The sequence below is a fragment of the Monomorium pharaonis genome, chromosome 3 (assembly GCF_013373865.1).
Source record: "Monomorium pharaonis isolate MP-MQ-018 chromosome 3, ASM1337386v2, whole genome shotgun sequence".
In the NCBI taxonomy this organism is placed as follows: domain Eukaryota; kingdom Metazoa; phylum Arthropoda; class Insecta; order Hymenoptera; family Formicidae; genus Monomorium; species Monomorium pharaonis.
In genome coordinates, this window is record NC_050469.1 from 4,094,976 (window position 1) to 4,120,794 (window position 25,819).

Genomic DNA, 25,819 nt, shown 5'->3' on the forward strand with positions numbered 1-25,819 from the left:
ACCATTTATTAGAGAAAAATAATTAAAATCTTTTTTATGGAAAATAGTGTATATTTTATTATTTTTAATAATAAAATTTTATTCCTAAGAAATAAACCAATTAATAAGAAAAATGAAATGCATTTCTTAGAAACGTATATTTCGTTTTCACAAATAAATTTTTTATAACAAATAAATATCGAAGAAAACGTTATAAGAAATATTTGGTTCTCAATACTTCGACATTTTCTCTCAGTGTATGCATAGTCTTGCTCAGTTATCATTCAGTATTAAATAAGTTAACTGCATCTATGTTGATAACTGAAGAGTTTCGCTTGATCCAATTCTCAAAAAGAATTTGGATTGGACTGTCACATGGAATAAAACGCTAAACATGTGGTACATTCACATTATGAAAATTTTGCTGGATTTTTAGAAACTGTCATTAATATAAGATTCTATTTTTATACTTGTCAAAACATTAATAATTTAGGAATTGTAAGCGATAAATATTTGTATAATACACAAATTTCTAAAATACTAACAGATAAGGTTCAACTTCAATTTTACCCTTTATTTTATTACATTTGAAACATTTTTTATTAAAAATATTCAACATTTCTTTAAGTGCGCCATATTTCCTCTAAATTATATCTTCTCTTTTGAATTTGAAGTTTCTGTTCGCTCGCTTGATATACAGAAGTCCATTAAATTGCATTATTCACCATTTTGAAGAAAATGCGAATACATTAAAACTATGGAAGATGTGAAAAACACTTGTTAAAAAAAAAATGATGTACTACAATATAATATTTTTCATCTCTTGTCTTATTGTACTATATATAAACGGTTTTTATGACGATAAAATTGTGACTGTAAGTACTTATGTTTGTAAAGTTTTTTCTTACGATGCCAACAGCTGTATTCAAGTGGGGATAGCGTGTTTAATATTTCATACCGCGTTTAACGAGGAAATCGAATTTTTGATATAAAACGAATATCACTTCACATTATGGGAGAAAACGCGAGACCAACTTTTCACATTAGTTTTGAACATGCATATTGTAGAATCTTCAGGTTACAGAGGTATAAGAGAAAACAATACTACCATAATGCAGTTCTACTATAATGTTTTTTTCTTATTTTCCACAATCTACGTACCAAATAAATAAATTACTACAATTTTATTATAAAATCTATTAATCTATCTTTATTACATTTATTTTTATGTTTATCTATTGTCACTTTTATAACAAAATTCACAGATTTTGAATGGGCAGTTAAAATACATCGCTTAAGTCTGGAAACAATGGGCTTATGGCCCAAATATGATAAATACAATAAGAATAATTTATGGCTAAAACTTCGTGTAGGCATTATTTTAGTTTTATTAATATTTGTTACTAATGTTCCAATGATACATGCGATTATACAAGTTTGGGGCAATATGGTACTGGTGATAGAAAATTTACGTAGTATATTACCTCTGCTAATAGCATCAGTGAAATACGTTATTATGCTATGGAAACAAACAGGTAGAATTATTTAATAAAACATTTATTATTATATTTCGTTACTTTATTAAATTAATTTTTGTTGCATTTTGATTGTGGTATTTCAAACAAAACGTTATGAATTATGAAATAAGAAATTAGCAATTATTTATTGGTATAACAACATAGTATATCAAAATTAATTGTAAAATGTGCATGTTTTGTTTTTTTTAATAAAATTTAACGAATATTTAATCCTAGCTCGTAATTTTTCAGTCCAGTAGATTACTTGAAGTTTTTTTAGTGTTCTAATTACATTCTTTGCATATTTTTTTATTCTATTTTATTTAGACTTTGTCATTTGCCATTCTCATATTGGACTTGCTTAATAATATTAATAAAAATGAAAATGATAAGGTGACACTTCGAGTGATTTCACGGACCAGAGTATAATGAATTACAGACATTAAAACTTGTGTAGTGAGCTAGGGTTGAATAACGTATCAATAAATAATAATTTGCATACTTATACATACACATATGAAACACGTGCATTAAACATGATAATAAATGGTTCAAAATTATAGAACATTAACAATCCATCTTTATTTATATTTTCAAGTTTTCTTGTCGATCATAAATATGATGATGGAAGATTGGATGGCTTTCAAGTTTAATACAGAAAGAGCCGTGATGATAAAACAAGCACAAACTGCTAGAATAATCATGATCATTGGATACATTATTATAATAATGACGGTTCTTTTATTGACTATTTCTTCTTCTTTTGGCATACAAACAGTATTAGCAATAAATTTTACGGATCGACGCAAGTTTTTACCGTTATTTACATATCACTTTTATGACGTAAATAAAAGTCCGCAATTTGAATTGACATTTTTTATTCAAACTATATCGATCTTATTTGCTACTACTATCTACATGTCTGTAGATATTCTTTTAGCATTATTGGTTCTTCATATTTGCGGTCAGATGGAAAACTTTAGGTGTCAATTAGTTAATTTAATTTCATGCAAAAAATTCAACAGGACTTTAAATGACATTGTAATGTCACATTTACGTATAATCAGGTATAAATTTTTATTACAACAGTAGAACACACAAAATGTGTTTTATATCACTAAACAAATTTTTTACAAATATTTTAAATTTTGATGTTAATTTTAGACCTAGTCACACATCGAGTTACTGTCTAGTATTTTTATTAATTGTGACAATATTACGTAGGTAATGGACAAGAATTAATAGAATTTTATTCAAATGTGAAATAGTTTACTCAATGAAAATATACATAGTCACCCAGTTATCATCTAGAATTAACAGACAATTTTTATGTTTGCTTATTAATCAATTGAATAATCCAATTATTGATCTATTTTTTTCAATAAGCGAATGCAACAAAATAGACTTTACAAATCTTTTATGTATAAATGTATATGTTACATCTTGATTGGAATCCTAAATAGTTTTATTACTCAATTATTAGGAAGTAATATAATTATCCAGCACTTGCTAAAAAATACATAAAATTTCTACTAGACGTGTGTGCTAGTTCTATTAATTTTAAAGTGATAATCTTCTTAAATATTTGTATTTTGTAGATTTGTTGACAAAATTGAAAATACGTATTCTTTAATGATGTTAATCATGATATTTCACTTTGTCATTGTATTTTGCCTAAGTGGATTTCTATTTACTATTGTAAGATTTATAAGTAAAGCAAATATATAAAAACGTATTTTAATACATATCCACACACTTATTTTTTATGGGTTTTAGTTTCTCATTGACAGAGAAATGGATAAAGTTATTACAACGAAAATCTATTTTTTAATAATTATGCTCTTTATCTTATTAATGAATACTTTTCTGTATTGTGGTGCAGGGGAACTTATAACTGAACAAGTAAGTGACAGCAATAAAAGGGTTACACCTACCTAGCGGGTAAAAAATTGATTTTTTTTACATTTTCTTGAAGCTTCAAGTTTCGAGAATATATCCTGAATGTTTCATGTTGATATCTGCAAAAATGACGGAATTACAGATAGTTGAGTAAAACGGGATCAAGTGTTTAAGGTTCGAATTCTATTACCTCACACGGCCAGATGTCCGAAGGTTATAGCCCGCACGAACACATCATTCTCCTGTGTGTGCTTGCTTTGGGAGACACTGGTATTGGTTTCGGGTCTCTATTATTCGTTGTTACCTCATATGGCCCCGGAATTGCCGACTAGAGGTAAAGTGCAAAATTCTGTTAACAAAAGTATAACTAAGTTTTTCTCAAAACACGGTTTTCAAAAATGGTGACCACGAGATCTCAAAAACCAATCGATGGATCGTTCTCAAATTTTTGCACAATAATCTCAGGAACATTTTTTTGTCAGTGACAATCTTTTTTTTTTATCGATCTTCATTAAAAATCAAAAATTAAAAAGGACGAAAATTTTTTGTTATTTTTAAATTTCAATTTTAACTCGCCATTTTGTAACAAACGACAAAATTGACAATCGGCAATCGTCATCAACAAACCACTACGGTTAGCTTAAAAACATCATTTTGTTTTTTGTTTAGGCGGGAGAGTGGTCACCGCCAAATACGTTTTTCCAAACCTCGATGTGCCGGCGGCCATATTTTTTCTTTCCGTCACCATTTTTTAATTAAAAAAAATTTTTTTATATTGTCAAAACTATATAAATCAATAATTATACAAAATTTCATTTAATTCCCACTATCCGTTTAGCAGAAATAAAATGTCAAAATTAAGCTGTCTAGGTAGGTGTAACCCCTTAAGAGGATTTTAAAGTGCCCGTCAAATATGATCGAGGTCGATAATGTAAAATCATTCATGCATATCATTAACAAGATTTCGTATGTATTTCTTTTATAGATTCGGAAATTCTTTTCCAGAATTAAAGTACGTTACATATTAATATCATCATATGAACTGGATTTTATACCGGGAATAACCAAAATGTTTTTCAGACTGCTCTTTTTCTAACCTATATCTGAAATTGCAGTTATAAAAAGTTCATAAAACAAATCTTTTTTTTTTTTTAGACTTTTAATCTAAGTTTGAATTGCACATCATTGTTCATATATATTATCCCTGGAGGAATACGATTTTATTTTGTACATATATATGGTAGATTTTGTATACTAAGCAAATATTGTCATCAAGTGACAGTTCTACGTATCAAAAATAATTTTTTTTTCGTTTTTTATATTAACTCGACCGTGTTCCCCTAGATTTTGATGCGTACTTTAATTCTATAAAAGAGTTTTGCAATTTTATAAAGCCAATTAAAAGATTTTAATGAAAAAATATCGGTAAAACAGACGACTTTTAGGATCTTCTATTTTTAGGAAAGTATATAAATAATTATACTACAAATTTTTAATAGTTTTCATCTTATATATAAATAGTATTGGTTTATTATTATATTATGGAAGATTAATAAAATGTTTTCAGAATTCTCAGTAATCATTTTTTATTAAATATTTTAAATATCATACTATTAAGAATAATTATTAAACACTTATTATGTTATACGTTTGTGTATGTTTAATAAAGAACAATTCCAACAAAAATTATCTCAAATTTAAATTTATACGCTGAGAAAAAAGTTGTTAATTTGACTAAATTTTTCAATTTGATTAAATTTCTTTAATTCAACTATTTATGTATTTCAGTCAAATATATAAATAGTTAAATTAAAGATCAAGTATTTTATATATTTAAGTTAAATTTTATAATAAATATTTTATAATAAAATTTACAATGTACGATAGTAGCTATGGACCATAAGAAGAAATTTCAGAGAATATAAGTAGTGTAATTACTATGATAATTTGATGAAAAACATAATAAAAATTTTCATAACTCCTTTTTGATCCGTGCTTACTATTTACCATATTATGTTTCACTATAAAATTTTCTACGTGTATTTGTAATTAAAAATAATTTTCATGAAAAAAACATGTGTGTTAATAAATTTTTGTATATATGTATATTAAAAAGTTTTTGATATTAAGTTTTATGTATTAAGTGCAATGCAGTATATCGTACTATGTGCGACCTTGAATGGTATAAATTGGAATCAAGAAAAGTAAAAGGTTTTATTTTATTAATGATAAGAATGCGCCATCCTCTCTGTATTTCTGCAGGAAAAATTATTCCATTAACAATGGCTACTTTTTGCAGTGTAAGACTTAATATTTTTAGATTTAAACTTTTATTGGAACAAACTTAAACTTTTTATGTTTCAATGTTGCTTATTTCAAGAGAATTAAAGTAATCTCTCTTATAAAAACGCTTTTTTGTTTATAATCGTAATGTCTGTAAACAGAAATGTAATTATTTTTAGATTTTAAAAACATCAACTGGATATATATCGTTTTTATTGACGAAACGTAGTTAAAGAAGGAAATATATTAATTTATTTACCACAACGAAACACGCGTACGTATATACAGTTACATAGTTATAAGTATATTATAATAATTGTTGCAATAGAAATAAATGTCTGTAATTATTTTTAGGTAATAAAAATCTCGACTAGGTATATAACGTTTTTATTGACAAAATGTAGTTAAAGAGTGAGGTGATATATTAATATATACTATTAGAGAAAAGGGAATATATACGTATGAATTAATTAAAGCATTAGGAGTAGACAACAATCATATCTAGTACATTAAGAATTATTGTATTAAAAATAAAAGTCTTTATTGTTTATTATTATATTTGCTTCTTTTTGTACAAATTAGTTATTAAATATTTTATATTAAATATTTTATAATGTGATGATATTTTCATTATTTGTCACAAAAATAATTTGATGGTGATAAATTAGATTTTTATTCATTTTGATTTGATTATTTGTGTAACTAAATTTGCACAACTTCAAAACATAGTTCTTTTCATTATAAAAAAATGTTTTTAGTGTAGATGTACTTGAAAGAAATGTAATCAGTTTTTTTAAATATATATTGAGTTATTGTTTAATATTATTGTATTCTCCTTAACTATAACAATGCTATGTGAATAATTGACAAGAATTCACTCCTTCAGTTGAAGCTATTTTCGCTTCTCCTGACATCTACTAAGGGGCAGAAATTATTACAAGTATAATTCAAATCGTACATTGAAAAATGAATTTACATATCACAAGTGCAATTACCTTGTTTACGTACTTGTGATTGCACTCTTTTCATTAAAAAAAATACTTTTATGACTAAAATTATATTTTTTAAATATTTATGTATGCTTTGTAAATGTGTATTAATGCATTTTAAATAAAACAATATAAAATTCAACTCTATATAAATATTATTGTAGTTTCGTACTCTGATTTTAGATGATCGAGTTTAATGAATGTCTAATCTTTCTTTTCACATTTAGAAGATGAATAAATGTCTAATCTTGCAAGAATATTTATATTTCTTTAATTTTTAAAAATAATTTATGTGTGGTTATAGTATTATATAGTTTAGATGCAAGTTAGATGCTATTAAAACAATTTGCTGATAAGATATTTGAAGGAAATAATTGTTTTACATAGACAAAAAATCGAAAAAATTACGAAAAGTACGTATTATATAGATTTTTAAATATTTTTTTAATGCTATTATGTATATATTATTTAAAAAATATTTTTTACAATATATGTACAGACTATAAAATATACGCATTACACTTTATTCGGTAATTTAGTCACTGTATTATGTAAACGAATGTGTTTTTACAACATTTGAAGGGCATAGCAACTATAATGTATCTATTCTCTAGATTTCTTAAAGTGAAAATAGTGCCACTACAATTTTTCGAGTGATTTAGAGAATAAATATCAAGAAATTCATTCTAATAGAATAAATTTAACTCTTAATGGAATGGAAAATTATTCTAAAAATTATTCTAAAAATGTAGTGGCAGTATTTTCACTCTATGAAATTTAGAGAGTAAGTGTTTAAATTACAATTTTTTGTGTTCTTATATCTATTACTTATAATATCATTACATTTTTTTATTTCAAAGTAAATGCGTATACATTGAAGTATTACAAAAAAACTTCAGGAAGGATCGATAAATTAGTACTGAGACAGAAAATTTCTTACCTCTTATCTTTTATTGTCAGTAGATTAAATATGAACGCTTTTTATGACTTACTAAAATGTTAGTAAAGTTTTTTATAAAACGCGTAACTGTAATCAATTGGGGATAGCATTATTAATATTTAATGCTGTTTCAATGAGACGGCTAGGTTATTGCACTTGTGTCGCGAGCATGTACGATAATCATCTCTCACTAACGGAAAACAAAGTGGAAGTTTTCGCAGTCTTCACATGGATATTTCTAAACACACTGGTTATAGAGGTACTATATTTTTATCACATTTTCTATTTATTCAAAAATGTATTTTGTAAAAATTTGACATTATCTTACTCAATTAAGAATTAAGAATTTATAACACAATTAATTTTTATTTTTTTATATGGCTTCTCCAATTTTCGATTATTTTACCTTTTCATGTAAATATAATAGGCATGTGTGTCTTTTATTTCAAAATTTTCATTATGTTTTGATATTCTTTAATTCTGAATTGTCATAATAATATTAACTTATATTATTTATTATTTATTTATATTAAATTAACAAATTTATACAAATTTATACAATTTTAAACTTTTAGATTTTTTAGACGTTTAAGTGTTCAAGTATAAATATTTTATGTATAATTTACATTTTGTTAAATATTTTCACTTTTAATATTACATTTCTGTTAGATTTTATGTGGACAATTGAATTAAATCGGTTTGGTTTAAAATTGGTCGGTTTATGGCCCAAAACAGATGGAGCAATCAGGGATGACACATCTGATCTTCGCATGGTTATCATTTTTATTATAATAACATTCATTTGTGGCATTCCACTTGTTAGTTCTCTTATACGAGTTCGACATGATATGATACTTGTGATAGATAATTTACAAACTACATTACCAATAATAGTAGTTTCTCTAAAACTCGTTATAATGCGGTGGAAACGGACAGGTTTGTCTGAAATTATTTAAATTTAACCCATTCAGTTTTAAGCTTTTTTTTTTAATTGTTTGATCTGATCTCACATGTTCATATTGCATCAAAATATAAAAAAAAAAGTCAGAATTTACATGTGTATTACTTCTTTTCTTCTAGCGATATTGTATATATTAAAGTTAATTATTCAACAACGTGTTAATACGTAATTTCATTCTTATATTACCAATTAATAAGTAATTTAATATTATTGTACGATATATCATCTTGTATTTCTAAGCTCTCTTACACATCATAAAGATGATGGAGGAAGATTGGTTAGCATTAAAGCTAAACGCAGAAAGGAACGTAATGCTGAAGCGAGCGCGGACTGCTCGGATGATAGTAATTTGCGGATATGTTATGATGATATTGGCATTCATCATGGTCATTGCTTTTCCTTTGTTTGGCATACCATTCAGACGCTTAACAAATCTCACAGATCGAAACAAACCGTTACCACTTCAAACTTACTATTTCTATGACACTGATAAGAGTCCGCAATTTGAAATCACGTTTATCATTCAAGCTCTAACAATTTTCTTATCAGCTATTATTTATACGTCGGTAGACGCTTTTCTTGGACTTGCAATTCTTCACATTTGCGGCCAATTGGAAAATTTCAGACGTCGATTGGTCAACTTGGTCTTATGCAAAGATTTTAATAGTACTTTACGAAATAATGTAGTCACTCATCTACGACTCATCAGGTTTATTGCAGGTTTTAATTATGATAATAGAATGTATAATCGCACTTAATAAAGTTCAGCAACTTGTGAAAGATTTTAAACTAGTATTTATTTTAATTTTGTATTTATTTTACCTTTAAACATTTATTTTCGCATAATATAAACGTTATAAATGTCTTTATATATCTCATCCAACATTTTTGGATATTGTGCATTATAATTATGTAAGATTTTGTAGATTTCATATTAATTATCTTTTTCGTTAATTTCTTTCTATAGATCTTTTAAATACTTATGTTTAAAATATGATCTTTCTGACTATATTTATATTTACAGATTTGCTGATAAGATTGAAAATACATTTTCCTTAATGATGTTGGGATTAGTATTTTATTTTGGTACTGTATTTTGTTTATATGGATTTCTTTTGCTGACTGTAAGTATGGAAAGACTTGCATTACAGATTTCCATGCATTTCGCATTACTCGTTTATAATATTTCATATAAAATCATGCAATATATAAGTGAAAATCAACAATATTGGCATAGGCATTTAAAGCAGCATTCGCTTATTTCTCAAAAACTAAACATGTATTAATATTAATAAAAACATGGTATATTTAGAGATAGTTAAAGAAAAAACATACAGTTAATACAATTATACATATATTATTCTATATTAATTTGTTGAATCTAAATTTCTCTATATTTTCGAAACCTTATTTTTAGTTTTTATTTACGAAACAACTCGAAAACAAAGTAGTATGCCAGTATTGGTGACCTACTTCTATATTGTCTATAATTATAACATTATTATTTTCTAATTTATACTTGTTTTTATTAAATAACAAAATGTATATTACATAGATAATTGCCGACAATGAAACAAGTAATATTCCTTTTTTACGAGTATTTTACGTAATGCTTGGTGTTGCTACTCTATTAGTACATACTTTTCTCTACTGCGGGGCCGGAGAACTACTAAGGGAGCAGGTAAGAGACATTGCGTTCGGAGCAATAAAATAGTGGAATTTCCGAAGCACTTTATTCGTTCGCACACGATACTCCGATGAATAATTATTCGAGCAAATAACGTCAACTTTGTTGACGGAAAGAATTTAAGAATTGTGCAAGTGTAATTTGACATGCGGCAACAGCTTAAGCACAACTCATAAGATTTTAAAAGAATGGCACATTGACAATATCGATTATTTTTTGGATATTATTGATTTTTTCTGAGAACAGTTTTAATATCAGGAAAGATCGAAATAATGGACTTCCAGGAACGCAATAATATTTATAATTGTAAATAAATTATGAATATTTTATGCATTTTAACTGATCCTGAATCTGTAACGTAATTAACCAAATAAGAATCTTTACGAGTTAAAAAGTAATAGTTTTTGAAGAATTCGCAGATATATGATCTTTAAAAAAAAATATTGTATTCCAAAATTTCTTTAATTTCTTTAAAAAATTCGATTTATGTTATTTAAACTTTTCAAGAATATATTCCTAAAGTTTTTACCGAAAAACAAAGTTACAAAATAGATTGTAGGCTGAAAGTCATGGGCTCAAAAATCTAAACGCGTTTTTTTCGAAGTCGTATTTCTTCAGTCAGTTGACTCATCTCTCAAAAAATATTAAACCGATCAAATTTAAATTTTATAGACAGATAAAGTATTTGCTTTTTTATAGTCTAAACTAGAATTAATGTAATATTTTCATAGTAATTATTTCTTTTTAACTGTTAAATTACAAAATTTTAGGGGAAAATTAATATTTATTTTTATACTCTATTATCTTAAAAGGTTACAATGTTTTTCTATTCTTTAGTTTCCGACTATAGCCACACTCATAATTAAAAGAATAATTTAAAAAATTGAAGAATTTTTTTACTTGTGTGTGTGTGCGTCAATTCATTTTTATAAATATTGGTTAAATTCAAGTTAAATTAATTTTTTTGTTTTCTCATGAAAGAAAATTTATCTATTTATTTTTATGTGTTACAATTAAAGATGTAGAATTTTTTACATTGTGTTTAAATAAAAATTGAAATTAACTAATCTATATGTATATGAAAAAAATAAAAACTGAATTAACACAGGTATCCATATTTTATCTATATTTTATATGTCTGTATGTTAAGTGCGAAGCAATGTACCGTGCCTTGCATGACCTCGAATGGTACAGATTAGAGTCGAAGAAAGCGAAGAGCCTTATTTTACTGATGACACGAGCCAGTGAACCTTTTCGCATCACTGCAGGAAAGATTATTCCATTAACAATGACCACATTTTGTAGCGTAAGGTTTTTTTTATTATATGATTTACCTTTTTTTAAAATAATATTGATAATTTTTAACAAATATAAATATTTTTAATATATATTATTACTAAAATATTTTACGTACACAATAAAATATTGTTCATAGCTTATCTTTCTAAATAGAAGTTCACTTTTTAGCTATTAAAATCATCGGCTGGCTATATATCAATTTTGCTGGCAAAACAAAACTAAAGCATGTAAATGACTAATTTATAATTCAGCATATAATTAGTATGTAATTTGTCTCAAATTGTGTCTCAATAAAAAATTAAATAATAAATATTTTTAATTACATAATTAAAATAAAATTTAATTGTACTTAAAAGTAAAATATTTGCGTTATTTATTTCAACAATTTTGCTATATTTAACAATCAAATCATATTTTAAGTAAAATTATATGTCAAATTGTTTAATTTTTTCTGTAATAACTGATGTTTCTTAATACATAAAATTTGCTCTTATTTAAATGAATTAAATTAGCGTATTTTAAATTATTTCACATATAAATTTAAAAACAAAAAATATGTAAAAGTAAGATAAAAATATATTCTATTATTAAAAAATATGAGAATCGAAGAAAAGCTTATATAAGCATTATTTGCGATTGTATGTGGATTAAAAAATTTTGATAATTAAAATATAGAAATGATCTCTAGAATGAAGTCTTTAATTACTTCTGTATATGTTTTTTAACATGACTATCAAGTAATTGTATTACTATACTAATCCAAATTAATGCCCTACAAGTTTATTTCTCAAAGATTTTGATGGACATCTAATGGAAAATTTGAGAAGGCTAGAATCTGGTGAAGAAATAGAAAATTTACTTTTTCTGAAAGGCCTCACGAAACCCTATTCGTTAACAGAAGTAAAGCTTTATGTTATTTAGGATATCAAAGAAAACATAAACAATGAATTGTGAAATATTATTATTCTATGTCCTATGTGTATAATATACATATAGATTTCCGTTTACTAAAATATTTTGTCATCATAATATTTTACTGCAATAATATATCTATAATATTAAAAATTATAAAATTCAAGCAAAAAATACTTTTAAACAATGAAAAATAAAGGATTAAATTCATAGATTTGTGATTGCTCTCTTTTCATAAAAAAAATGCTTTTATGGCTTAAATTACATTTTTTAATTATATTTCATGAATATATACTGATTTTAAATAAAACGACATAAAATTCAATTGTATATAAATATTATTGTGTTCTAATTTTAGAATTTAGAAGAGTTTAATAAATGTCTAATTTTTCTTTTCATATTAAAAAAATAAATTAATGTCTAATTTTGCAAGAATGTTACTATTTCGTCGTATTTGTAATTAAGGGTTTTTAAAAATTATTTGTGTATGGTTGTATTATACACTTAGATGCGAGTTAAATACTACCAAAACAGATTGTTGATAAGATATTTGAAGTAAATGATTGTTTCACATAAAAGAAGAATTTAAAAAATTATGAAGTGTATATACTATGTGTTATCACATTATATGTATATTATTATTTAAAAATATGCGTATGTTTTACATAAAATATATATACAGACTGTAAGATACACGTACTACATTTCTGAGTTCCACGAGAACACGTTGATAGATCGCTAGATCGTGGTTCTGCATGATAAGAGGCCTCGTTCTTATTCGTTTTATCATTTTGCGATGTCGCATGCGGTGATCTACAAACTACAAACACATTTCTCAAGTGAAATCGCAAGGGAAACGGAAATCGGCAAATAGTCATAGTCGCGACCGAAGGGCGATGATGATTAGAGGCTTCTGAAATAGCTCGAGAATGGATGAACAAAAACGACTATATTAAAGCGCGCAACATATCAAATAAAAAACAACAAATTATCGTACAATACGTCTCATACTTTACTCGATAATTTATTCTCTATATTATATAAACGAATATTTCTTTACAAAATTTGAAGTGTATATCAACTATAAAGTATCATCTAAGTTTTTAGCTGTAATTTTTTTGTGTTCTTATATTCATTACTTGTAATGTAATTAAAAGTGCATTTTTCGCTTCAAAGTACATGTATCAACATATTACAAAAAACTTAAGGAAAGCTCGATAAATTTAGTACTGAGATAGAATATTTTCTATCTCTTATTTCTTATTGTTAGTAAATTAGATATAAACGCTTTTTATGACTTACTAGAATGCCAGTAATTTTTTTACAACACAAGTAGCCATAATCAATTGGGGATAGCATTATTAATATTTAATGCTCCTTCGATGAAACGGCTATATTATTGCACTTGTGTCGCGAGCATGTATAATGATCATGTCTCACTAACGGAAAACAAAGCAAAGCTTTTCAGTTTTCACTATGGATATTTCTGAACAAACCGGTTACAGAGGTAAACTTTTATCCCATTTAATACTTATCCAAAAATGTATTTTGTAAAAAATTGAAATTATCTTACTCAGTTAAAAATTAAAAATTTAGTGTATAATTATTTTATATTTTTTATGTGATTTCTCCAACCTTTATTATTTATTACCCTTCCACGTGTAATAAGAATACGTCTTTTATTTTGGATTTATGTTCTAACATTCTGGAATTCTGAATTGTCATATAATAATCAACTCTTATTATATTTTAAATTAATAAATTTATACAAATTTAAAATCATAAATTTTTTGAACGTTTAAGTACCCAAGTATTTTACACAAAATTTATATTTTAGTAAATATTTTCACTTTTAATATTACATTTTTGTTAGATTTTATATGGACAATTAAATTAAATCGGTTTGGTTTAAAAATGATCGGTTTATGGCCAACAGATGAAATAGTTAAGGATGACTACATGTCTGATCTTCGCATTGTTATCAGTTTTATTATAATAACGTTCATCTCTGGGATCCCACTTGTTAGTTCTCTTATAAAAGTTAGACATAATATGATACTTGTGATGGATAATTTACAAGTTACGTTACCCTTAACGGTAGTTTCGTTGAAACTCGTTATAATGCGATGGAAGCGGACAGGTTTGTTTGAAATTATTTAAATATAATTTATTTAGTTTTAAGTTTTTTTCATCTGAATTGTTTGATCTAATCTCACATATTCATATTGCATCAAAATATCAAGTAAGGTCAAAATTTACATGTGAATTGCTTCTTTTCTTCTAGCGATATTGTATATACTAAAGTTAATTGTCTAACAATGTGTTAATAATTTTGTTCTCATATTACTAATTAATAAATAATTTAATATTATTGTACGATATATTATCTTGTATTTCTAAGCTCTCTTACATATCATAAAGATGATGGAGGAAGATTGGATAACATTGAAGCTAAACGCAGAAAGGAATGTGATGATGAAGCGAGCGCGGACTGCTCGCATGATCGTAATTTGCGGATATGTTATGATGATATTGGCCTACATCATAGTCATTGTTTTTCCTTTGTTTGATGTATCATTCAGACACTTAACAAATCTCACAGATCGAAACAAACCGTTACCACTTCAAACTTATTATTTCTATGACACTGATAAGAGTCCGCAATTTGAAATCACGTTTATCATTCAAGCTCTAACAATTTTCTTATCAGCTATTATTTATACGTCGGTAGACGCTTTTCTTGGACTTGCAATTCTTCACATTTGCGGCCAATTGGAAAATTTCAGACGTCGATTGGTCAACTTAGTCTCATGCAAAGATTTTAATAGTACTTTACGAAATAATGTAGTTACTCATCTACGACTCATCAGGTTTATTGCAGGTTTTAATTATGAAATAGAATGCATCAACGCACATAATAAAGTTCAGCAACTTGTGGAAGATTTTAAACTAGTATTTATTTGAATTTCATATTTACTTTATCTTTAAACGTTTATTTTCACATAATATAAATGTTATAAATGCCTTTGTATATCTTTTTCAACATTTTTGGAATATATTATGTATTATAATTATGTAAAATTTTGCGGATTTCGTATTAATCATCATTTTCGTTGATTTCTTTCTACAAACCTTTTAAATACTTATGTTTAAAATATGACCTTCTTAACTATATTTATATTTGCAGATTTGCTGATAAAATTGAAAATATATTTTCCTTAATGATGTTGGGATTAGTATTTTATTTTGCTACTGTATTTTGTTTTTGTGGATTCTTCTTGCTAACTGTAAGTTTGAAAAGGCTTGCATTACAGATTTCCACGCATTTCGCATATCCTTGTTTATAATATTTTATATAAAATCACGCAATATATAAATAAAAATCAGCAATATTGGCATAGGCCGTCTAAAACAGCACTCGCTTATTTCTTAAAAACTGAACATTGCATTGTATTAATATTAATAAAAAGAAAGTATACTTAGAGATAATTAAAGCAAAAAACCTACAGTTTATACACTTATACAATTTGTTAAAAACGAAGTAAGCTTCTCTTTGTTGTCTCAAAACCTTATTTTTAGATTTTATTAACGAAACGACTCGAAAACCAAATAGTATGCCAGTATTAGTGACCTGCTTCTATATTGTCTATAATTATAACATTATTATTATGTAATTTATATTTGTTTTCATTAAATTATAAAGTGCATATTATATAGGTACTTGCCGACAATGAAACAAGTAATATTCCTTTTTCCCGATTATTTTACGTAATGATTTGTGTTACTATTCTATTAGTACATACTGTTCTCTACTGCGGGGCCGGAGAGCTACTAAGGGAGCAGGTAAGAGACATTGCGTTCAAGCCAATAAAAAAGCGGAATTCTCGAGGCACTTTATACGTTCGCACACGACACTTCGATGAATAATTATTCGATGAAATAACACCAACTTTATTAACGGAAAAAGTTTAAGAAATGTGTAAGTGTAATTTGATACGCGATAACAACTTGAGCACAACACATCTAACATTTTAAAAGAATGGCACATAACGATATCGATTTTTTTTTTCGAGTATTATTTTTTTTATTTTTGAAATCAGAAATTTGATATTTGAACAGCTATTTTAATATCAGGAAAAATTAAAATAACGGAACTCGAGGAACGCAACAATATTCATATTTGTAAATAATTTAATAATTTAATATTTTATTCATTTTAATCGATTACGAATCTGTAACATAATTAATTTAATAAGAATCTTTTTTAGTTAAGAAATAATTTTTGTAGAATTCATAGATATACATATAATTTTTTAAGAAGAATATTATACTCTGGAATTTCTTTAGAAAATCTAATTAAGTTTATTAAAACTTTTTTTCAACTTTTCAAGAATATGTTTCTAAAGTTTTTACCAAAAAACAAAGTTACAACATAATTCGAGGGCTGAAAGTCATGGACTCAAAAATTTTAATGCGTTTTTCTTTATTTAAGAAATATGTATTTATGTTTCTTTAGTCAGTTGACTAATTTCTCAAAAAATATTAAACCAATCAACTTTAAATTTTATAGATGGATAAATATAGATAGATAAATAAACAGAATCAATGTAATATCTTCATAATAAATATTTTTTTCTAATTGTTAAAATATAAAATTTTGGGTAAAAATTAATATCCGCGCACGCATGTGTGTGTGTGTGTGTGTGTGTGTGTGTGTGTGTGTGTGTGTGTGTGTGTGTGTGTGTGTGTGTGTCAGGTTATTTTCATAACTATTGGTTAAATTTAAATTTAATTATTTTTTCTTGTTTCCTTATAAAAAAATTTATCTATTTATCTTTATGCGTTACAATTAAAGATGTATAATTTTTTACATTGTGTTTAAATAAAAATTGAAATTAACTGATCTATATGTATATGAAAAAAATAAAAACTGAATTAACACAGGTATCCATTTTATCCATATTTTATATGTGCGTATGTTAAGTGCGAAGCAATGTACCGTGCCTTGCACGATCTCGAATGGTACAAATTGGAGTCGAGGAAAGCAAAATGCCTTATTTTACTGATGATACGAGCCAGTGAACCTTTTCGCATCACTGCAGGAAAGATTATTCCATTAACGATGACCACATTTTGTAGCGTAAGGTTTTTTTTATTATATGATTTACCTTTTTTTTAAAATAATATTGATAATTTTTAATAAATGTAAATATTTATAATGTATCTTATTGATAAAATATTTTTTACATACACAATAATATATTGTTCATAGATTATCTCTCTAAATAAAAGTTTATTTTTTAGCTATTAAAAACATCGGCTGGTTATATATCAATTTTGCTGACAAAGCAAAACTAAAGCATAAAATAAAATTTAATTGTATTTAAAAGTAAAGTATTTGCTTTATCTATTTCAACAATTTTGTTATATTTAGAAATTTAATCATATTTTAGGTAAAATTGTATGTCAAATTATTATAATTTTTTTGTAATAACTGTTGTTTCTTAGTTAATACAAGAAATTTACTCTTGTTTAAATAAATTAAATTAGCGTTTTTAATAGTTTTATGCATAAATAAAATAATAAAATCAATAAAAAATATCTAAAAATAAGATAAAAACATGTTCTGGTAATAAAAAGTATGAGAATCAAAAGAAAAGTTTTTATAAGCATTGTTTGCGATTACATACATGCGTGTACATGAATGTTAAAATGTTAATAATTAAAATTTTTCAATAGAAAGTTCTTAGAATGTTATCTTTAATTACCACTGTACTTGTTTTTTAATATAATTATGTTATTATATTAATCCAAATTGATACCCTACAACTTTTTTCTCGAAGATTTTTATGGATGTCCAATAACAAATTTAGAAGACTAGAATCTAGCGGAGAAATAGAGAATGGACTTTTTCTGTAAAGACCTTTGTAAAGACCTCACGAATGTCTGTTCGTTAATAGAAGTGTATTGCTATATTATGTTACACTTTATATTATATTGCGTTTATTATTTTAAACAAAATACCATAAATTCACAAGATGTAATAATCGTATACAAATGTAGTTTTGTAAGATGCACTTTTAGTAACGTATTCGTTTTTCTTTTTTCTTAAACTTTTCTGTGTCTTGTTGTGGCCTCTACTAAGGTTTATTAAAAATTCAACACACACATCAGCTGGTTACAAAAAAGTTAAGTAGAATATGTGAAACACTATAGAGTTGGAAGAAACTGTAATTGTAAGTTGGATAAATTTGCTATTATATCTCCCTTTTTCAGTTTACAGGTAGTGGTACCTTTTGTGATCATGTCCTCTACATTTCTCGTAAAGTTTTTTTTTTTTTGAAAAACTGCTGTGAACTGTATGAGGCTAGTAATATTTAATGCTTCTTTTGACGCAACCATCTGTTACATTCACATTACAAGCATGCAACAACTATCCTGCGCAAAAAAGTTGCAATAATCGTTTTCCGAGACTCCAACATGAATGTTATCAAACATTCAGGTTACAAAGGTATCGAACATTTTTTTTATCACATAATGTAAATTATAATAAAAATAACTTTTGTGAAAACTTTTGCATTATTGCAAAATATTAAAATAAAAAGACATTCTACATTAACAATTTGTAAAATGTGACTGTGTATATAACACTTCGAAAAACTTAATATTTTTCGTCATATTCTGTATCTCTTTTTGTTTAAACTTGTATAGACTTTTTATTCTAACTTCAAATCTGTATTCTGATTTTATTTTTAACTTTAATTTGACATTTGTGATTAAATTATGAAACTTTTCTTTATAAATAGCTAATTCTATATATTGAAGATTATAAAATAGGTGTATCAGATATATCAAATATATTAGGTATATTAAGCCTCGCAGATTCTTAAATTATTAATCTTTGGAACTTTTAACTACTTGTCATATTTATAACATAAATCAGATATAAATAAGTTCTATTCGAATTGATATTACAATTTTAACAAACATTTAATTTTTCTCATTAAATATCGCTAGATTTTATGTGGGCAATCGAGCTAAATCAATTTGGTTTGAAACTGATTGGTTTATGGCCGAATATGACAGTTAAGAATTCCTTCATTTCTGATCTCCGTGTGGGCATAATTTTTTTTATAGTAACTTTTCTATCCATTATTCCTCTTTTATGCTCCTTTGTACGAGTTTGGGGTGACATGATACTCGTGGTAGACAATCTCCAAGTTACTTTACCTTTACTAGTGGTTTCGCTGAAACTTATCATCATACGATGGAAACGTAAAGGTAAAATTAATATGCATTTAGCTTAATATTTTTTATTTTTTTCGTCAAATTTATTTTATTACACTTGATTTCTAAGCTTTATTTTGGCAATAAAAAAAAGAAGGAAGTTATGGAATGCTACTTTGTTTTATAAGAATAACTGAATATATTTATATAATCATATAATAATTACATTAACTATATATAATGCTACTATCTATAATATTGAATTGCATTTTTTACGAGAATTCAGTAAACATTAACAATCAACTGTCATGTTATGATGTCTAAACAAACTATAAAGAATTAGTTTTGACGATTGTCTGTACAATGTTAGCACAAATTAAAGAAGATATTATGATATTCCATAAGCTTCCATTTATTCCATAATTTCTTCCTTTTAATGTTTACCAAATTTAATAATAAATTAAAATTAAATAATAAAATGCATTAATAAATTTTTTTATTTTATTAAAGAATAAATAACAGTAAAATTTATTAAAAGATTTACACGGAAAAAAATATTTGTTAAAACAAAAGAAATGTATTTCTTCAAATAAAATTTATTAAGTAAAAGGATGCTTGTCAGATTTCAGAAAAATTTATACAATCAAAGATACTTTTTAAAATGCATAAAATAATTTTAAAAAATTTCTTTTAATTAAAATCTCGCATGTCTAAATGGAGTCGAGTGGGTTTCATTTGCCTACATTCTCAGTTGCCTGCAGCTTCGTTTACACACAAATTTTGCAGAAGTACCCGATTGCCTACATGCCCGATTGCCTATATTTCAATTGCCTACAGCTTCGTTTGCACACACGAAAATAATTAAGGTACAAAAGTATGATTGTACACATGATATTATTTCGCTCATACACATTGCATACATGATATTATTTCGTTCATACACATTGCACACATGACATTATTTCACACATGCACATTGCACACATGACATTAATATGTTCGTACACATTGCACACATGCACATTGCACACATAATATTAATACGCTCATACACATTGCACACATGACATTATTGCACACATACACATTGCACACATGGCAATATTGCGCACATAAAATAAAGAAACAGTATTAACACATTGCACACGTGACATTATTGCACACACGCACATTGCACACATGATATCATTGCGCTCATACACTCTGTAAGCAAGAAGAAGGGAGTGAATCCCAGGATGATATTATGTATGCAATGTGCATGTGTGCAATGTGTTAATATAATTTTCTTTATTCTATGTGCACAATAATGTCATGTGTGCAATGTGTATGAGCGAAATAATATCATGTGTGCAATCGTACTTTTGTACCTTAATTATTTTTGTGTGTGCAAATGAAGCTGTAGGCAATCGGAATGTAGGCAATGGGGTACCTCTGCAAAATTTGTGTGCAAATAAAGCTGTAGGCAATTGAGAATGTAAGCAAACGAGACCTGCCCAATAGAGCCCCTGTGAAACTCCAACAAAAAAACTTTCATAAATTAAACGGCTTAAGATTTTGACATAAAAATTTATATAAAAAAGTTTTAGAGTTGATTACAATTACCGTACGCAAATTAAAAAATTAAAAATAGCGGATTTAATATGGTTAATTTAAAATAATTTAATTCATGTAACTCATATAAGAATATTTATTCAAATGTTTCTAATATCATTGATTATAAATCTGTTATTCAAATTACAAAATTTAACGGATTTGACGGATTTTACAAAGTTACTTAAAAATAGAAATGCACTTTGTAAACTGTGTATATATTTTTAGCATTTTTAAATAAATTTGTATTGTTTCGACAATACAATATTAAACATACTATACTAGCTGTCTGTGTCTAACAGTTTTATAATTGATTTTATAATCAGTTTAAATATCCTTATTTGAGTATTTTAAATATTATGATAATTTTTAAAGCAGTCTGAAATTGAATATTCAAATGTTTGAAATAACATTTTTTATTAAAATAACAAATTTATTTAAATATGGACATTTATTCTTTCAGATTTAGTAAAAAGACTTTGTAATAAACTAAATATTTCTTTCTATTTAACATTTGTTTTTCTTTTATCAATTAGTTTTTCTATTACTAATAGTACGTAATTATTAAATTTCTTTTGTCAAGCAAATATTTTTTCAATTTAAGAAAACATTTTTTTAATTATAAATGTATTAATTTATTTCAAATAAATACTTGGAAGTATATAAATAAATCATTTTTTAAATCAAGTGACATTTTATTTTAATAAATAACTTTCTCAGAGCTTTTTATATAAATTTAAATATTATATATATAAATTTATAATATTTTTAAGCTATCGCACTCTTCATACAAATGATGGCGGAAGATTGGATGTCATTAAAGATAGATGCAGAAAGGGAAGTGATGATAAGACGAGCGCAAACTGCGCGATTAGTTGTAATCTGTGGATATAGTTTGATGATATTTGTATTTATTGTGCTCATCGTTCTTCCTTCTTTTGGTCTACATTTCAGATATATAACAAACAATACGATTCAAGAAAGACTATTACCATTTCAGGCGTATTACTTCTATGAGACAGATAAAAGCCCGCAATTTGAGGTTGCGCTTATAATTCAAGCTACGACAATGTTTCTAGGCGCAATAACTTATACTTCGGTAGATGCTTTTCTTGGACTCGTAATCCTTCACATCTGTGGCCAATTGGAGAACTTCAAACATCGATTAGTCAACTTAACATCGTGCACGAATTTTGATAACGTATTGCGTAATAACATTCAAACTCATCAACGCATAATAAGGTTTTTCCAGAACTTATGTATAATAGCATCACAGCAATATTATAAATTTAGAGAAATTTATTTTGATATAATTCGTTTAATTTAATGTTATCTATTTAATATAATCTTTCCTGAGTATAATGCATTCACACCAGTGAAAAATTATTAATTGGTGCCAAGACAAAAAATAATATTTAATTATTAACAAAAATAATATTTAAATAATAAAAATTAAATATAAATGCTTATTTGACTAATTCATTGAGTAAAAATTGTTAAGAAAAATTACATTAAACAAGAAAATATTATATATATAGGCTCGAAACCCTAAGACAAGGGTATCTTTTTGTGAGAAAAAAATAGCTTGAATTAATGGGGCACTTCTCTTTCTAATGAGTCATCCAATAGTTGTCCGGTATGGTGACTTGCGCATCAAATATGCGCACCTATAACCCCATACGACGCAATGGCCATGCATGGTCGCGCATGTGTTTCCTCCACTAATGCTCTCCTTTCATTTCATTAGTCCGTGTTAGAGAAAGATGTGTCCTACTAAGTTGTTCTCTTTTTTTATTTGTGGTGAATACCCTCCCTACTTCATAAGCAGTCTATCTTAATATGTCTATGGATAAAACACATTTCAAGTGCCTACGGTCATATCGCCTGACAATGGAGATTAATTTTCGACATTTGAATCACCATAACTCAAAAACTTTTGATTTTTTTCTGATTTGGTGATCACTGAGACTTTTGATTAATGAGTCAAAACTTGCATTATATTAAAATTTTAATAAACTATTTTTAAGTTTAAAACTTTGTTTTCATGAAACTGTGTAGTATTTTATATCAATATATTAAAATATCGGTGTTTTATATTAATATTTTAATTCTATAATATTGTATCTGTAAATATTAAATATTGATACTGTATCATTTATCTCTATTGCTCAAATGCATTGAGTGCAATAAAGGAAACAATATGCGCTATAGGGGATGCTGGTCTGCCTTTCAAATTCCATCGGGATCGATTATATAGAGTTCTTCGTGCACATTATTAATTTTGTATACATTTCTTTTATAGATTTGGAAATTCTTTTCTAGAAATAAAGTACACATATTAATATCATTATATAAAATGGATTTTATACCGAGAATAAACAAAATGTTTTTCAGAGTGCTCTTTTTTTAATCTATATCTAATTTCGCACGCACACATACACATAAGATTTTCAAACACAGTATTCTCCTATACTAAAGCTCCTAGCTCGTTTCTGAAAGCACTGCCTTGTTCTTTTTTAATGCCAATGCCGGTGTTTACCGTGTATTATACGTACAAAGTCTAAAACTTTTATACGTAGTAAATGTTTTCACGAGTTGATCGCAGGAGTCGATAACTAAACTGTAATTTTCTAATTTTTTTCGTTTTTCATATAAAATTGTAGCAACCAGACTGCGTTATTGCCTATACTCTAATTCTGGAAAAGAATTTTAATTCTGTGCACTCAATAAAAAGATAATCTTGTCCGAAAATAATCGCGTTTAATCGGTAAAACTGACGGCTCCAGCATCCCCTTCCATTGTAATATTATTATATCTATTTACAAACAGGAAATTAATCGGATATTAATCAATGATATTCTTAAATGCAAATATATTTTGTTTGTTTTAAATTTAAAATTCTGCTAAGCGTAAGTTATGCTTATAGGTTTGCCGATAACATCGAAGATACATTTACTTTAATGATGTTGGGACTTGTATTTTATTTTGGTATTGTATTTTGTCTATTCGGGTTTTTATTTGTTTCTGTAAGTGTCTATAAAAAATGCATGTAATTTAATTATATAAATAATTAAATAAAAAGTATTCTTATTAATTAGTAGGATATATTATTCAGGTGATTACTGGGGACGAAATTGGTCATATGTCTCTTACACGTGTATGCTTTTTGGTAATTGGCATCTTTACTCTATTGGCACATACATTTCTCTACTGCGGTGCAGGGGAAATTATAGCGGAGCAAGTAAGTTGTATAATATTTATATCTATTGGTTATTAAATGTAATATATCATATCGATAAATAAAACTTGGCATTTTTTAATTTACTTTTAATTTACGTAATTGATAGAGGATTTAATAATAATTGATATAACATTTGTATGCAAGTAGAGGCTAAATACAATAAAACTGACTTAATTACTTATCTGACTTATGTTGATTTATATTGATTATATGATGAATACTAAATATTCAGTTTCATTAAAGGTAATAAGAATACTGAAATAATGCAAATGTTTATGTCTGCTTATATATGTTAAGTGCGAAGCAGTATACGATGCTATATGCAAACTTGAATGGTATAAATTGGAACCAAGAAATGAGAAAAATCTTATTTTATTAATGATGCGTAGTAATGAACCTTTTCGCATCACTGCCGGAAAGATATTTCCATTAACGATGACCACATTTTGCAGTGTAAGATTATTAATAAATTAAATTCCTTAAATATCATAGTACATACTAAATTTATGCATTATTTATTAATACTTATCAATAAATTATTAACAATAACAAGCTCAATATTAAGCTCTTTTTTGAAAAAGAAAATTATGATACATTCTAATACATATATATATATATATATATACATATAATTAATTAATTTCAAAATTAAAAAATTTTTTAATTTTGTTTTTTAATTTTATAATAATTTTTACTTACGTTGTAATATGTATTTGTTTAAATAAAGGAATCTTTTTCAGCTACTGAAAACGTCGGCCGGGTACATATCATTTTTGTTAGCAAAGCGCCAAATTGAATCATGAGAAATGTGTTGTGTTACTCTTATCTAGAAGTCAAATAAGAAATAAAAATAATAGATTTTTAATTAAATAATTGCATATATACAATTATGTGGATGGTATCTTTTAGAAATAGATAGTAACTTTGTTATCTATTGTAAATAATGTAAAATGAATATATTAATATAGTGTAAAATATTTTAATTTAAAACATGTTTTTAAAGTTACATGTCTTTTTATCGGTTAGTAAATAAATCATAATTAAATAAACATATTTTACATACTTTTTCTGAAAAAAATGTAACTATGAAATCGTTAATGGTAAAACGCAATGTGTAAATTTAATGTAAAAAATAATACATTAATTTATTAATATAAGGCCTTCTGTATGAAGGAAACATTGCAATACAATGCAATGATAATGATATATTTATATATTGCATTATTCATATACATTTATTCATTATATTATAAAGAAATGTTTTTTTCTTATTAAATATTTACATTATTCGTATA

At 26.0% G+C, this 25,819-nt stretch overlaps 4 protein-coding genes across 5 annotated transcripts; all 4 read left to right on the plus strand.

Annotated features, from left to right (window-relative positions):
• Window positions 1–55: 55 nt before the first annotated feature.
• On the plus strand, window positions 56–7,062 carry LOC105829158 (odorant receptor 43a). The gene is made up of 8 exons (XM_012667828.3): window positions 56–1,065; window positions 1,245–1,514; window positions 2,095–2,563; window positions 3,095–3,194; window positions 3,273–3,398; window positions 5,540–5,695; window positions 5,858–5,952; window positions 6,033–7,062. The coding sequence occupies exons 1-7, from the start codon at window positions 1,035–1,037 to the stop codon at window positions 5,909–5,911; spliced, it is 1,206 nt and encodes a 401-aa protein (XP_012523282.1). The 5' UTR covers window positions 56–1,034; the 3' UTR covers window positions 5,912–5,952; window positions 6,033–7,062.
• A 416-nt stretch (window positions 7,063–7,478) lies between these two features.
• LOC105838769 lies at window positions 7,479–11,934 on the plus strand. The gene is made up of 8 exons (XM_036284662.1): window positions 7,479–7,866; window positions 8,277–8,543; window positions 8,809–9,318; window positions 9,362–9,377; window positions 9,593–9,692; window positions 10,124–10,249; window positions 11,406–11,561; window positions 11,723–11,934. The coding sequence occupies exons 1-8, from the start codon at window positions 7,836–7,838 to the stop codon at window positions 11,774–11,776; spliced, it is 1,260 nt and encodes a 419-aa protein (XP_036140555.1). The 5' UTR covers window positions 7,479–7,835; the 3' UTR covers window positions 11,777–11,934.
• Window positions 11,935–14,345: 2,411 nt separating this feature from the next.
• On the plus strand, window positions 14,346–15,690 carry LOC105838762. 2 transcript variants are annotated; one of them, XM_036284447.1, is made up of 3 exons: window positions 14,346–14,606; window positions 14,868–15,347; window positions 15,654–15,690. In XM_036284447.1, exons 1-3 carry the CDS (start codon window positions 14,381–14,383, stop codon window positions 15,686–15,688), a joined length of 741 nt encoding a protein of 246 aa, XP_036140340.1. In that variant the 5' UTR covers window positions 14,346–14,380; the 3' UTR covers window positions 15,689–15,690. The 2 variants fall into 2 exon arrangements, with proteins under 2 accessions (XP_036140340.1, XP_028048660.2); XM_028192859.2 differs by lacking the exon at window positions 15,654–15,690 and having other exon boundaries at window positions 14,868–15,445.
• Window positions 15,691–19,455: 3,765 nt separating this feature from the next.
• LOC105832132 (odorant receptor 22c) lies at window positions 19,456–25,819 on the plus strand. The gene is made up of 6 exons (XM_028190446.2): window positions 19,456–19,747; window positions 22,057–22,525; window positions 24,210–24,309; window positions 24,399–24,524; window positions 24,822–24,977; window positions 25,265–25,819. The coding sequence occupies exons 1-6, from the start codon at window positions 19,489–19,491 to the stop codon at window positions 25,325–25,327; spliced, it is 1,173 nt and encodes a 390-aa protein (XP_028046247.2). The 5' UTR covers window positions 19,456–19,488; the 3' UTR covers window positions 25,328–25,819.

Excerpts from the sequence above, each read along its gene's own strand:
- LOC105829158 (XM_012667828.3), top strand. The coding sequence starts at position 1,035 with ATGCATATTGTAGAATCTTCAGGTTACAGAG. Across the intron at positions 3,399-5,539 it reads GGGAACTTATAACTGAACAA|TGCAATGCAGTATATCGTAC; the intron begins GTAAGTGACAGC and ends TTATGTATTAAG. Across the intron at positions 5,696-5,857 it reads CAATGGCTACTTTTTGCAGT|ATTTTAAAAACATCAACTGG; the intron begins GTAAGACTTAAT and ends AATTATTTTTAG.
- LOC105838769 (XM_036284662.1), top strand. The coding sequence starts at position 7,836 with ATGGATATTTCTAAACACACTGGTTATAGAG. Across the intron at positions 7,867-8,276 it reads TAAACACACTGGTTATAGAG|ATTTTATGTGGACAATTGAA; the intron begins GTACTATATTTT and ends CATTTCTGTTAG. Across the intron at positions 11,562-11,722 it reads CAATGACCACATTTTGTAGC|CTATTAAAATCATCGGCTGG; the intron begins GTAAGGTTTTTT and ends TTCACTTTTTAG.
- LOC105838762 (XM_028192859.2), top strand. The coding sequence starts at position 14,381 with ATGATCGGTTTATGGCCAACAGATGAAATAGTTAAGGATGACTACATG. Across the intron at positions 14,607-14,867 it reads AATGCGATGGAAGCGGACAG|CTCTCTTACATATCATAAAG; the intron begins GTTTGTTTGAAA and ends TGTATTTCTAAG.
- LOC105832132 (XM_028190446.2), top strand. The coding sequence starts at position 19,489 with ATGTGGGCAATCGAGCTAAATCAATTTGGTTTGAAACTGATTGGTTTA. Across the intron at positions 19,748-22,056 it reads CATACGATGGAAACGTAAAG|CTATCGCACTCTTCATACAA; the intron begins GTAAAATTAATA and ends AATATTTTTAAG. Across the intron at positions 24,525-24,821 it reads GGGAAATTATAGCGGAGCAA|TGCGAAGCAGTATACGATGC; the intron begins GTAAGTTGTATA and ends ATATATGTTAAG.